The sequence below is a fragment of the Sabethes cyaneus genome, chromosome 3, assembly GCF_943734655.1.
Source record: "Sabethes cyaneus chromosome 3, idSabCyanKW18_F2, whole genome shotgun sequence".
NCBI classification, from domain to species: Eukaryota; Metazoa; Arthropoda; class Insecta; order Diptera; family Culicidae; genus Sabethes; species Sabethes cyaneus.
The window spans coordinates 140,140,234-140,155,625 of NC_071355.1; the positions used below are offsets into that span (position 1 = coordinate 140,140,234).

At 38.5% G+C, this 15,392-nt stretch overlaps 1 protein-coding gene across 2 annotated transcripts in view; it reads right to left on the bottom strand.

Annotated features, from left to right (window-relative positions):
* Positions 1 to 7,360: 7,360 nt before the first annotated feature.
* LOC128743813 (ATP-binding cassette sub-family G member 4) overlaps positions 7,361 to 15,392 on the bottom strand; it is a 28,414-nt gene continuing 20,382 nt past the window's right edge. For both annotated transcript variants that reach the window (XM_053840487.1, XM_053840486.1), the window contains 6 exons: positions 12,360 to 12,477; positions 12,096 to 12,285; positions 11,205 to 12,032; positions 8,598 to 8,766; positions 8,428 to 8,528; positions 7,361 to 8,365 (listed from right to left, as the gene is read on the bottom strand). In XM_053840487.1, the coding sequence (XP_053696462.1) occupies positions 7,865 to 8,365; positions 8,428 to 8,528; positions 8,598 to 8,766; positions 11,205 to 12,032; positions 12,096 to 12,285; positions 12,360 to 12,477 (1,907 nt within the window). In that variant the 3' untranslated portion in view covers positions 7,361 to 7,864. The remainder of the gene's footprint in view (positions 8,366 to 8,427; positions 8,529 to 8,597; positions 8,767 to 11,204; positions 12,033 to 12,095; positions 12,286 to 12,359; positions 12,478 to 15,392) is intronic.

The window sequence follows — 15,392 nt, forward strand, 5'->3', positions numbered from 1 at the left end:
CTGTTAATCGAGAATCCAAGCTTCGCGCAACAAGTTCCGATACCTTTTGTTTCGAGTAATTTTTCCATGTCTTTAGTTTCACCAGATTACTACTACTGTTCATGCTACGATCGATATTTATTACTATCGTCTCATGATCAGTAATTTTTAACTCAGGGCATACCATTGCCAAAACAGAGTCAAAGTTAACGTAAACGTGGTCTATTAAAGTTCTACTGAACCTGGAAATACGCGTATATTCTTTAATTATTTGTTTTAAATTAAAGAATTCCGCTAATCACTTCAAATGATTCGAATTATAGTTATCGCGCCAATTTATGTTGAAATCTCCCGTAATCATAGTAAATCTACTACAATCCACGAATATCTCAAACCAATTTTCTAATATCTCTATAAATCGTTGATCGCTAGAACTGGGAGAGTGATAAATAACACCATAATTTCCCATCTTCATGCCGCTTTCCACTGTTATGCCTAAGAACCAATTACAATCGATTGCTTCGTTGTAGCGAAGAATAAATTGAACAGATTCTTTGACATAAATAGCAACCCCTCCAGTATGCCTTGAATGTGAACAACAGGCAGATATTTTGTATCCCGGTATAGAATATTGATCAAATGCATCAATATCTACAATATGTGTTTCTGACAAACATATCAAAGATGGACGTTTTTCTTCTACAATCTGTCGCAACGCAACGTAGTTTGTAGATAACCCAGCAATATTCAAATATATTATGTCAAATTTATTCACATTTCTCTTAGAGTTTGGCTGCTATTTATCGAAATGTAAACTGCCTTTTTTCTGCTCATACAATTTCTTGTAAACTAAGCATTCTGAACTAGATGCTGCGTGGTTAACGTCCAAATTCATTTTACGTTCTTTATTGAATTTAATACAATTAACACATTTCGAAACAGTGGACGTGCAATCAGATGTTCTGTGTTTTTCACTGCACAAAGAGCACGTTTCGTCATTCTTACAATCCGTACTTTTGTGACCGAATTCTCCACATTTGAAGCATCTCAAAACATTAATTGCCGGAGCAATATGGCATCGATCCCAACCGACATTCACTTTTTTTGAAGTCAATAAACAGTTGTAAGTCTGTTTGTCAACTTCAATTATCGCATTGAACTTATTATACTTGAAACGTGGATTCTCGTACATATTAACAACCTTGACTTGATCTATGGAAATATCCTCATTTTGACTTCTTAAAAAGTCAATGAAGACATCAGAAGAATACTGATCACTCATGCCCATTACTTTTAACCTTGGCACCGGGGGAATGGGAACAACAGCAGTGTAACTCTCACCAAGATTACTTTCAATGCCTTTTTTCACGTGTTCCACAATATCTTTTGTTGCACACTCAACAATAACCGAGCCATCTTTCCCGTTTTTAAAGTTACTTATCTTGTGTGTTTTTGGATTTAATTTTGATTTTAAAAAATCCCGTGTAGCCTCACTACTCTGGGAGGACTCTTTAGGTTTAATCACTATAACTGGACCAGCCTTACGTTTCTTTACATTCCCTTTCAAAACGCTAGCAAAGGTTACCTCTTCCTCTTCATTATTCGCATTACTACCGCTATCATTTAATTTACGCTTTTTACTTTTCACGCTCAATTTTTCCGAATCTGAAACATGTTCGTTCATAACAACTAATTCCTGATTACGTTTCATTTCAAAAAATGACCCAGCCATATTTTTCATTTTTTCAAGCATAACTTTTTCAAAGCCGAGAAATCTATCAGTTATAGCACCATTTACTTTTAATCCCAACTCTTCCATCCCGCTCTTAAACGCGTTGTCTATCTGAGCAGCAATGTTGTTTTGGATATCTGCGATGGAGTCTGAAATCTTCTTGATCTCACCTTTCATCAACATGATATCCGAAACCGCAAAAACATTCTGCTCGTCACAACTCTGAACTGATAGACAGCCATCACACTTGAACAGTACATTATCGCTTGCATTGATCAATTTTACAGCAGGTCCACTTATTCCACCGCAGCGAGAGTGAAAGCTCCCGCCGCAGCGGTGGCAGCAGACAAGATCATTGATGAATACGTTCCCATTACACTTTGCACATTCCATATTGCCTAGCACGGTGGACGCTACGACGGCGCACACAGGCAATAGAGACAAAAACAAAAGGTTTATCACAATACGGCAGCGGCGAAGCCGGCTGCAAAATTATTTCGTTAATAATTCAATAACAAGTAGCAGTTGCTACTGAACTTCTACTTATCTTGATAATAATCCTTTTAAGGTACACTCTGGAAACAAAAATTCCTCTGTACACTTGCAATTTCACACGTAAATTAGTCAATAAATATCACAGCACGTGAGACACAAACTATGATGTTCGTCATAACAAAAAAGGTTGATTATTCTGCTCATTGTGTGGAACAAAAAAAGTTGCACTTTTTGCACAATGAGTGAGGAAATAACAAGCCTGATCGTTCGTATGACGGTATTCTTCCTATGCAAGGGGTTTCAGTTACACTCAAGTAAATAATTCAGTTTCATTAGATTTATTTTACGCTGATTCATCTAACTCGGCTCGTTCCCTACAGAAACCTTTGGGAATATTTCGACAAAAAAGTTAGCACTTGTTGAACGAATGGGACAAAATTCCCACCCAATGCTCGAAAAAACTCATAGACATCATTCCAAAATGGCAATGCAATGAGCAAGAGATACCATTCTGAATAATAATCCTTGAAATTAGGCCACATAGAAAGACGAATTCTACATGTTGGTGCACGAATACCAGTTTGTATCACCGTATGGAGCAAGATCTTTATAAAATAATACTAGTTCTTTTCAACAAATTAAAAATAAACTGTTATAACGTACGCATAAAAATAAATGGACTTTTTTCGATTGGTGATAGAAAAAACTAAGACAGGTAAAGGCTGTCCCACATTAAATTGCATCACTGAACAAACGCTGCATGAAATTACCCATTGGGTATTTTCTCTTGAAAAGCAGTAGCAGTAGCAGTAGAAGCAGTTTAGATTGTATTGTTTACACAGTATTTTTATCGCTGTCAGTTTTTTGAAAATTGGAAAAAAATGGCGTTACCCGAAAGCAACGTGACGAATTTATTTTGTGCAAGCACCTGGAAAATTCTCAACTCTCATTGGGACATTGGAAAACAACTCGGAATCGAGCAGTCAACGGTGAGTCGTGTGATTAAACGTTACTGCGGAACTCTGAGCATCGAAAGGAAGGCGAAATGCGGACAGAATGGATGTTCCATTAGTGATCAGGATCACAAGCGTGGCGTGGAAGCGTTTAGGCGGAATCCCAATACTTCGGTCAGGGATGTGGCCAAAAAGTTTAATCTGTCCAATTCTGTCGTTCAGACAGCCAAGGACCGGGAGGGACTACATACGTACAAAGTGCAGAATGCTCAAAATCGTGTCGAATGGCAAAATACGGTGGAAGAGTCACGGGTCTGGAAACTGTTCACCGAGATGCTGACGAAGCCTCATTGTCTCATTATGGATGATGAGACTTACGTCAAGGCGGAATACCAGCATCAGCTTCCAGGGATACTGTACTTCACCGCCCAGCACAAGTTTGATGTTCCGGAGGAAGTACGGGTGCAAAAACTTTCAAAGTTTGCCAAGAAACACATGATTTGGTTCTGTGATCTGAGATCTGCTCATGTGGCAAACGGAGTGCGCCGTTCTTTATTATCTGGGCTGTAAACGGGCAGATCTACCTCAAAGAGTGCCTGCAGAAGCATCTGCGTCCTCTGTTGAAGCAACACGAGGGCCCTACGATCTTCTAGCCGGATCTAGATTTGTGTCACTATTCAAAGGATGTTCTGGAGCCAACGGAGTTACTTTCGTACCCTAGGATATGACACCCCCTTCACTCCCCACCCCACCTTAATGCACCGGAACCAAGGCCTATCAAAAAACGCTGGGCTATTATGAAGCAGGCGCTACGGAAGCATTCCATGGAGGTCACATCTGAGGAAGACATGAAGAAAAAGTGGGTTTCCGTTCAAAAGAAACTGCAGCCAGATGTTGTACAGAACCTTATGAGTGCAGCTAAGCGTAAGGTGCGAGTATACGGTTATGGTATTGAAGTTGAATGAATTAAATATGCCAGAAGCTTATTAATGGGTTATATTTTATTGTCTGAAAGTTTGAAAAGGATCGGTCAATTAGGTAATTTTCTACAGCGGTTTTTCCGTGGTGCAATTTGATGTGACACCCTTTAACTGAGTTTGATAAATTTCTCATGGAGTGTAATTTAATTAGCTTACTTGCAAAAAAATTCTACTGCCCTATCAGTCGAACTCTAACCGTGATGGCGAAAACAGTGAAGCTACTTCGTTCAGAAGTGTGCGCGTTCAAAGAACGGTATTCCGTCACGTCGAAAACGGACATCGTACGGCACTTTGCGGATGCCGGATACGCCCGTTCCGGCATCTACAACCTCTTGGTACTATTGGACAACAATCAGAGCATCGAAAGAAAGCCCGGTTCCGGACGGCCGACGAACCTGAGCGACAAGAAACTCCAAAGGATGCTGAAGAGGAAGACCGAGGAAAAAGTGGCTACATAGCTGCATGCGCCTGGGCAGGCGGTCGGTGCAACTGGCCAAACAGTGAAAAAGTACCTGGCGAACATGGACATACATCTCAGAAACTGGCAGTCCCGTCTACTGGTCCCGGAACTGCAGGTAATGACGCAGCGGCAGCGGCTGAAAAGGATGGTCAAGACGATTTTCCCGGCGAAACGCGACGTAGCGGTGATGATGGACGACGAGACCTATCTTACCCTGGATAGCAACGATTGGCAAGGCACTTCGTATTTTACTTCCCCCAAGAAGGAAGTGAGGTGACGTTCATTTCACACACCAAATTCCCCAAGAAGGTGCTGCTGTGGCTGACAATCAGCGAGAAAAGGATGTCAAAGCCGCTCTTCTTTCGCTCCGAACTGGCCGCGAACGGGGAAATTTAAGGTACGAAGTGCTGGCCGGAAGTCGCGTCGTTCATCAAAAAATACCATGAGGGCAACGACGCGGTGTTCAGGCTGGATCTGAGGTCGGCGCACTACTCGAAGCGATCTTTGGAGGAGATGGAGCGGCTGAATACGGAAGTCGACGAACCCGCCCAACGTTCCCCAGCCGCGTCCCATCGAAAATTTCTGGGCAAACCTGAGGCGTAGGATCTACACCAACAATGTTGTCCCGGAAACTGAGGAGGAATTGATAAATAAAACGAAGACAGAACTCAAAAACATGCCTACACACATGTTTTCGTCCACCATGGCGAATGTTCTGGTTAACTGCCGAAAGGCCGCTCGCATGGGCGTAGAATTTTTTTACAAGTAAGCTAATATAATTACTTTCCATGAGAAATTTATCAAACTCAATTAAACTGTCTTAGTTTTTTTACCACCTTCCGAAAAAATTCCATTTTTTAATGCATGTGTTACCTGTTTCTGTCCTTTCTTTTACATTTAAATTCAATCTGAGCTTGCGCTTTTTCAGCATGGTATCAAAAATCCTGAAGAGCCTATGCGCTAGTACAAGAATTTAATCCCTGCTATGATGCAACTCTGTATGAAACCTATGAAACGGTGCAAGCAGCAGAGGTGACAATAAACCGAATAATGAAAAATAAAGAAAAAAGCAAAACTTACGTGTGTGAATGAACGCCTGGACAACCAATAATTTCAAAGTTTTAGAGTGTTGCATGAGCTAATATTCGCTTAATTTTTCAGGGAGTTAACTTTTCCGAAAATCTATTGTATATCCGATCTTTAATAGGAGAGTTATTTTATTATATTTTGCGAATACACTTAGGTCGCTTTTTACGCGAAGAATTCGTTTCGAATCAACATCGCTTAAAAAACCGCGTAAATTCCAAAAACCGCGAAAAAGAAACCGCGTAAATTCCGAAATTCGCATAAAAAGAACAGCCAAAATTCAAGTAAAAAGACCATAAATTCGCGTAGAAACAACTTTGTCTATTTCGACACTACGCGAAAAAATAGACTAATTGAGCACATGCGCGTAAATTCCAAAAATCGCGTACAAAACGCGGGAAAAAATCGCGGAAAATAATCTTTTCATGAAAACCACACAATTACTGCATTTTTGTATCGAATATATCAACATGAAAAACAAGTGGTTTTTATACAAAGAAACACACATATTAGTATTGCATAATTTGTTTGCACGATTATCAACTTGGCAAGGACAGTTCTTGGCAGGGCGGTAACAACAATTTTTACGATTTATTCCCTAATATTAGTAGATTCTGCATTAAAACTTCAGATTTCACGAACGTTTGCGATAGTTTTTCAGTTGGTATCGCTAAGAATGCACAGTTTAACTATGCAATTTTTAGGTCGCGCTTGCCCCGGGGTACATTATTTATTTGAGGTTTCTTCCTTTATAAAAAATAAAGCCTTGGGCTTAAGGGGGACCCTTCTCTGAAAAGTCGGAAAAATCAAGTTTTTTTTTTGCGTTTTCGAGAGATCTTTCCCTTCAGAAATGTTATGTCCAAAGGAGATCTCTTTAATATTCTATTATCCATTAAGTTGCATCTTTTTCTAGCTCCCCCTTCTATTAACAATAATTCCTTTCTCGAAATTCTTGTAAAAATGCAGAGGGTTCCCTGGTATTTAGTAGCTAGCTACAAGTATTGTAATGACATACGTTCCCATCCCTCCAGGACCCACATTCGGACGTGGCCGGCGTCTGTGTTGATCACTGTGCAGGGACCTGATAAGGTTGCACAATGAGGAGTGGTGTGTTGTCCCAAGTATGTTTTTTCCAGTCATCATTTTGCGATTTTCATCGGTCCTGGTTAATAATGGAATAGCAGAACACTGGCGGTATCCTGTGCTTTTGCTTATGTTTACATCAATTATTGAAACTTGCTTATAACAGATTAAAGAAGCCCTAGCAATTGTCACATTGAATTTTTACTGTTTTGGTTATTTTTGAAATATGTCAACACGCTGTTAAATGTGTTGTTGTGAATTTTTCGCCCATAAAATGTTTGGTTCACCCACAATCAAAACAGTTTAAAGAAGCCTAACATACATGTTTTATAGTAAAGCGAATAAAAATGAGACAATAAAATTGATTTTGAATAATTATTCTTGATTATCTTGCTTGTTACCACATTATTCATAAAACATGTATTAGAATGAGGTGATTCGCAACAGCTGGTAGATATAGAAAAGCTGTATCCCGTAACTCTTGCCTTTGGAACTTCTTCGATCTACGTAGACCTTAAAATGTTTTTTTCAGTAACCAAACATTACCTAATTTTTACAAATAACAAAAGTCTTACAAAACTTCTTTTTTAACCGTTTTTATTGGATTTTTATCTTCAATTTGAAAAGTATCACAATAGTATCGTTCTGAAAAGTGTTATAACTTGTAAAAACGCTAAAAACTCCACGAATTCCTGATTTTTCGTTATTGTAAATCTTATTTTGTATACAAATCCGTAGTCCCTTTAGTTATTGTTAGTTTAATTGAAATATTTGCTTATATGTACGGTATCGAGTTTTGTAGTTTAGCTTTTACTCGTTCATGTGGTTAATTTTTGCTGATTTTACCATCACATCCAGCGGTGCTATCACGTTTCATTGTAAAGAGTACATAGCTATCTAAGGTCATGTTACCAATTTTGTGTCGCACAAAATTTGGCTTGGTGGATACTTCACCCGGCATCGCAAAGTGATTCTTAGTCCAATCGTGTCTAAATTTTACTCTAAACCCCTGAACTATAAAAATAAAACTATTCTCGAGTAATAACTTTGAATCAGGCAATGCAGTTAACTGTACAAAGCCGGCTAGATACAGGTTTTATCTAGTGGTTTTGAGCTTCCATCGCAAAAACAGGAATGCGGCAACTCTAAGCACAACAAAGATGACCACCAGTGCAACAATGTCCAGTGTGAAATTAGCATCCAACATGTCCAACTCTTCCAGGGTAGTTGTCGGCGATTTAAAGTGGCAATACACTTGATGACACTTCAGTTTTTCACGACCATACGAGTAGGTGGCCAGTGCAGTTCCCTCGAATCCATAGCGAATGTAGGACAGATATGTGATCCATCGGAGATAGATTGGAATGGCGTCGAATGAAACGAAAAATCCGGAGAACAACAGGAAAGGCACGGACATGACGGGAGCCAAAAAGACGCCATTCTGTACGTTCATTGCAGCACCGACGACCAAACCCACACTTTGAGCGACGAACGAAATCAGCAAACAGGAGCCCAAAAACATTGAAAAACGGAACCATTCAAGTGGCTGCGATGTAAAGTAGTAGACTATCGACACGTAGAATACGCAAAATATCGCCTGAAAATGTAATAAAAATGTCAATAATAGTCAGAGTTGAATTCCAAGAATCGACAACTCACTTGGAATGGAATGTCCGAAACTGTGATTGCTAGGTAGTACGATCTCAGTGAATACCAACGATTGAAATTTTCTTTCAGCAGAACTGGCATCTCGAGTGGGACTGTTTTAGAACGAGAATTACGGATTAGAAGCGTTGTTATAATATACGTTTGCGCGCGATTCTACTTACATGATAGAATGGTTATCGTCATGGAAGTGTACATCAAGAACAGCATGTTGAAGAACAGGAATCCCAGGTTGCTAAGCACCTTGGCACCGTCGTTACCGATGTCGTAGTACAGCGCACCGATCAAGAAACCAACCAAAATGTGAGCGAACAGACGAAGATACATGAGTGTCTAAAGGAAATGAGAAGATAATATTTGCTCTGAGTTATTTTAGGTATAAAATAGGGTAAATGAATTATATTTCGCTCCCTAGAACCCAATTTCCAATGAAATTTGAAAGTTTAGGTATCTTAATTCGGGTTTTTTTTTCAAATTTATGTTACAAACTATGGTCAATCAACTTTTTTCTACAACAATTTATGATTTTTATCATTAATCGGTTACGGCTTATTATTGGAATTAGGCATTTAAAATCTTCAGAAATATTTTAATCTTCACCCCCCATATTTAATCTTGGCCCCCCGTATGTACCACATTTTCGCCCCCATGCGGAAAGACGCATTGTTAGCCATTTCTACATAGAAATATTTAAATTTAATTATGCTGAGGATTTCAAGACTATATTATGAATGAATAAGAATCGCCTTTTCTTTTTTTCGCGATATTATAAGATTTTTAAACCGCTGATTTAGTGCTAGTCATAGGGAATATTCAATGGAATGACTCATATGATTTTGTGATATTATCACTCCCAATAATTCGAATATTTTGCATATTTACTTGCATTTTATACATTTGCAACATTATTTTATACTTTTTCCCAACATTTCAAAATAAGCTCAGTTTTCCACATCCAAAGAAAATAGTAATGTTATCAATGGAGGCATTTTAAAAATCAAAATTTCATCATTAATAAATTACGAAATTATACGAAATTGATGTAAAATGAAAATAGATTTGATGTTTTGGAAGGAGACATACATTTTTTTACTGTGCCTAAAGGTTGAGATACATAGTAAAAGCAACTTTGACCAGGGGACCAGGGGATAGATACGAGGCATAATTTGTGTCTAGAAAGAACTCAGCTCCACCAGTGACGGGGAAGGCTGAAAGACGTCTCACGCTTGTATAAAGGGTATAGTGTGGGTAATCACCCAGGTAACCAATGAGCATTACCAATGCTATTTACATGCAAGTCAATAAGCATTTAGGTCACCTTAATTGCTACTTAAATGCTATACTTGCAAAATATACGGCTACTTTACTGCTAACCCTCTTATAATGCTGGCAATGCTTGTTACCAGCTGATTACCAACAAGAAGATTTAATGTAGAATTTCGCATCCCAATTTACAACAGCTACGCACTCAAAAAGCTAATATACAGCAACGTGCTGTCTACAATGCCAGATATGCTAATAAGCGATTGATTTACTGTTGCTTGTTGGTAATGCTTATTGGTTAGCTGGGAAGTATCAACGGTAGCTGAATTGCAAGCGCAGCTGCAGTCTACTGATTGGTTTTAGGCGATCAAATTTGCATAAAGAAATTACTAAAATGGTGTTTAGACAAGCGATGTTTAAGCTTCTTTAAGTTTTTCAAATCAGCTCTCTCCAAAAGCTCTCTCCAAACATAATAGCCAGTCTTGCTGTTCAGCAATCATCATCTAAACATCAAGCCATAAACATCAAACCGCTTTACGACTGCTTAAAGTTGTTAAAGAGGCTTGATAAAAGCTTTCATTAGGCTCACAGGTTTCAAATTACTTTAAGGCTGCTTAAGCGTGTTCAAATGGTTTTACAAACTACTACTAAGGCTCACAGCACGAGCACAGATACTGTCAGATCATACAGTCTCGTAATTCGGCTGGCAACTGGCCGGTAAAAATATTCTCACTGACTTTTCTGCAGATGCAGATGGGGGGATCATACAGTAAGTACTTATGAATCAGAAGATGGCGGTTCAGTTCATGAAAGTTCACATATACGAATTAAAATTATTCAAAACTAAAAATAATTGCGTTCGATGTTATTGTAGAATAAATAATAATGACAATGATGATATTTTTAATAATGATGGACGATGAATGTTTTAATCTTTAAATAAGATTATTTATTGGCTTCAACGAAGCTGAAGTGACGTTGATTAAGCTGTTTAAAACAATATTGTAAAGCTATTTCACATGCTGAAAATAGAATTGACCGCATTACGCAAAACGGGACATTTAAAGCGCGAAAAGTCTCTGTTGAGCTTCATTATAGTTTCGAAAGCAGCCATTAAAAAGCCCAAAGCTTGATCAAATCACCAGATTTACATGCCTAAGGACTGAATAAAGGTTTGCATTTCTATTAACAAACCTTTATCCATGCAAAGGTTGAATAGCATCAGCTTCAAAAGTGTTTGATTAGCCTGAAATTGTTCTGCCTGAGCTTGTTCAATTAACGCCCCCTATCTAATTTTTCGCTCTGTCCCCTTCACGTCCCACTCTAGAGATACTGGAGATACTTTCTTCTGCCATTTTCTCCATCTGTTGGAAAGAATACCGTTATATAAAAATAATTTAAAATGTCTAATTTCATTACAAGTCAAGACAAAAACATATGGTTACCAACTAATTATCTATGCAATAAATAATTTTCAACAAATTCAAATACACGACAAAATATCTTACCCAGTCACGTCTACTGAACAGCAGTGTCCGTTTCAGCACCACCCAGAACTGATGAAATTCGGAGGTTGGGTACCGTTCGGGCGAAAGACCAGCATCGATTTGTCCATCCACGGGCAGCAGTGCGGTGTTGACTTCCGGTTCCTTTTCCGGCTCAACGCTAATCTTGACAGTCTCTGTTGTGGTTTCCTTCGCAATGTCATTAACCATTGACGGTGGAAGCAACCCGTTACCTCCAAGGCTCAAATTTTCGGCATATTTGTTACTGTTACCATTTAGCTTGTCGTAGTTCGATTTCAAATTTGCATTAACGTTGCCGTTTTCATTTTTCTTGTTTTTCAATGCTGGGAAATCATTTTCCCCGCGGACGTCTCGTTTGCCGTTGTCGATTGCATTTACTAGTTTGCGTGTGTGATCGCCGTGTTCACCGCAGGCAACTTCAATAATATAGCTGGCCGGATTGTGATAGGACGGACACTCCAAATCGAGAGTTCCAAGGAATGGCACCAGCTGTTTGGTGTTTCCCTGATAGACACACTGCCCATCGGCAAGTGTGTACAGTTGGTCAAACATTTCGAACAGACGAGCCGAAGGTTGATGGATCGTACAGATTATAGTGCGTCCGCCTCGAGCGAGGAACTTCAGCAAACTGACACACTGGAAACAGGTCGATGAATCTAGACCGGATGTCGGTTCATCGAAAAACATAATTGGAGGATTGTTGACCAACTCTAACGCGATTGAAAGACGTTTTTGTTGCCCTCCGGAGAGATTCCTAGTCAACGTCGCTCGATGTTCGTCCAGTCCAAGGGTTTCCAAAATTTCCTTAATCTGTAATTGTTAAGAAAAGCTTGTAATACATTCCAAGTATTCGCTCTCCCAATATTGGCTTACCACATGCAGTTTTTCGCTTTTTTCGATTCGTTGACTCAACTTCAAACTGGTGGCTACGTGCATTGCTTCTTCCACAGTCAGATTGGCATGCAACTGGTTGTCCTGCATTATGTACGCCGACAGTTTGCGAAACTGGCTAAGGTTACGCTCCTTTCCGTTCATAGTGATCGATCCTTCGATGTTTGTGGTTCTGCAAGTGCACAACATGACAATGACAAAGTTTATTTTCTCTTTTTCCCCATGCCCGCCCGTAGGCTGTCTTACTTGTAGCCGGTGAGAATGTTTAGCAACGTGCTTTTTCCCGCACCTGAAGGTCCCATGATGGCCGTCAGCTCGCCCGACCGCAGTCTGCCGCTGACTTCCTTCAGAATGGTCTTCACATCTGACAGAGAGAAAAACGAAAGCAGAAAACAATTGATTATACAGTTAACCTTTCATGAAATTTACTTGCAGAGAATTGCATTGCAAAAAATTGAAGTTCAATCCGTATGTGATAAATGTAAAAGGTAACCATCATATCCGGCCAAGGTTGTTTTCCAGCACGTGTCACGTTGCTTTTGTTTCCCATAACGAAAGCTGATAGTGGTACTGGTAATTATGGGCTGTTTTGTATTGATTGTATGATTATCGATAAAAGATTTACGTTGCACAGCAGCACGAGTAACTGATCGCGTGCCGTGATTATAGATAATAATTATAGAGCTTCACTCGGCTAGATGAATGGAAACACCATACAACCGTGGATAATCTTCCATCATCATGCTGGATTTAGTTAATTGCCCTTTAGTGAAAAATGCGTTCAATCATACTCTCACATTAGTGTATAAAACCTAATTCGTTTGATTCAAGCTAGCAAAATTCTTTCCTTTATTAGATTTTTTTTGATTAACTACTATTGAATTAATTTTAGTATCAGGTTATATTATTAAAGGAATGTCAGAAAAACATAGTTTAACACAATTAATTAGTAGAGAAGTAGGTACGAGCTCACAAGTGTGAATTTTGCATTTGTTGAAGAAATCATTTAATTTGAGAGTGCCACAGAACAATCAGTTTATTGTTGTGTGCTAATCCTGTTATTTATTTAAACATGCCAACTAATTTAGAACACAATGGTTTTCATCACGTACAAATAAGGTTTGAAAAGAATGAAACCAAAATAAGTTTTATTAGTTTTATTAATGCAGCAAAGGAATTATAACAATCAGATGTCGAAACTTAACTGCTTTCGTGCCTTAATTTATTAAAAAACTAATGTTACATTAGACGTCATTTAAACAAGCCAATAAATATACTGATTGTAAAATGCAGCTACGTTTAAAAATACTAGCGCACTTGTGTCTTTCTAATAACAAGTAGAGTAGATAGTTAAAATTCCCTTACGGAAAAACGGCGAGCAAATCGACTTGCGGGATAATTGTAGAGCCTTTGCATGAGATCACAGTCAACAGCTAGCTATCAACCGGCAACAAAACCCAATATTTGGTGTTAACTCATTGGTATTCTGGTTTGCGCATTGTGTGTTGTGTATACGAATCAAAATAAAGATGTTAGCGGTTTTGCATACCTCATCATACTGGGAACTTTTTCATGTTTTCTTTCCTTGTCGCGTCAAGGTCAACCAGTTTTTTGTGATGAATTTCAATTTGAATTGTTATTCTACTAATATTAAAAACATTGCGATATTCTGCGACAGTTCTCAGTTATTGAAGAGATCAACTATTCGCTACATAAACAATTTGAAATTAGTGGCTCCGTTCTATGTTGCCGATTGAAACCGTACACTCTAGAGTAAACCATCGCTGGCCTCTAATTTTCAATTCATTAGATCGATGACGCTGACTGCCAATTCTCTGACAGAGGTATTAGGAGTCTACCGTGTAGGAAAAAACACATTCATCACTGCCGGTAATTTCAAACCGGTTCTGGAAAAATGAGGCAAGGAACAGAACAGGTAATCATCGTATAATGGTGATTTTTGTCTGCTACGAATATGTGTACCATGTTTCTATATAAGAAACAAATTTGTGACGAAAATTTATTAACTATTGTAGAAATCACCACATCAAACAACTTTTAAGCAAATATATGAGCTACGGATCCTTAGAATACAGAAACCTGTAAAAAATGGTCGCTTTCATCTTGAAAATTTATTGCTTGAACTGTCAAAATCTAGACCTTATGCTTAGGTATTGTTATCAAACTATGTGGATTGCAAAGTACATAAGTAAAGAAATAATTCCAATGCCTTTTGGTGATTAATTAAGCATTATTGATAACTACTTGGCATGAGTCCAACGTTTAACATTGAGAGAAAAAAAACTATGGGATTTAACAAGTCACTATCTATCGATTTCCTGTGTTTACAGGATGCGGCAGAAAGAAATGCGAAAATGTTTAAACTTTAATATTGTGTTAATTTGTAAAAACAATGACCAATTGCTGTTGACACTGTGTTTGTTTACGTTTGTTTTCAAATGCTGCATCAGAACATCGGAATCTGTTCGGTTTTCGTTATCTTATTCTTCTTATTTTTCATGCAAAAAATTCAAACGGTCGTGAAACAGGTTTTATTTTTTGGTCATAGGTTTTAATCAAATTATTCAATTTCGTATTTTTTTAAAGAATTTGAAAGATTGACGACTTACGTATCTTTTTTCTGACAGCATATATTTTTCGCTTGAAACAAAAAAGTTATAGCGAAATTGGAAGACGCCTCGTCCAGCGCCTCTATAGTTCAAAGGTACAAGCACCAGCGGGTCACATGCCATGGCGGGTGTTGTGGGTTCGAATCCGGTTATAATATCAGATTATAGCTTGGTTCGACCCATGCACCTTCCAGCATTGGACAAAAGGTAGGAGTTACAATTTGCCCTTGAATAAGAGGCTTCATTCGCACCTCAAGCAAGTACCACTCTTATAACTTGCCCTGGCAAGAGGCTTCATTGTTAGTAAATGCAGAACGCAATAGTAAGGATGTGGAGGGGCCTGAGAATAAACCCATACTAAAGTCACTTAACGGGAAACTAGCAGTCATTAACTTTTCGTCGGAACGCCCAATTTCGGAAGCAATTTTTGGGCACAAAACAGGGATTCTGTATTTAAAAACGTATTCACTGTATTCTTCTTGCCAATCTGAACACAGCAAAAATAGTTTAATGAACAGAACTTTTGTTTCAAACAAAAAAAAAAACTGCTTTTGAAAGTTGCAGAATCGAAGACGACTAATTTCACCTTAACATCGAATGGGCTGATTCTACTAAGATTCGAACCCATGACCGCTCGCTTGTCAAGGCA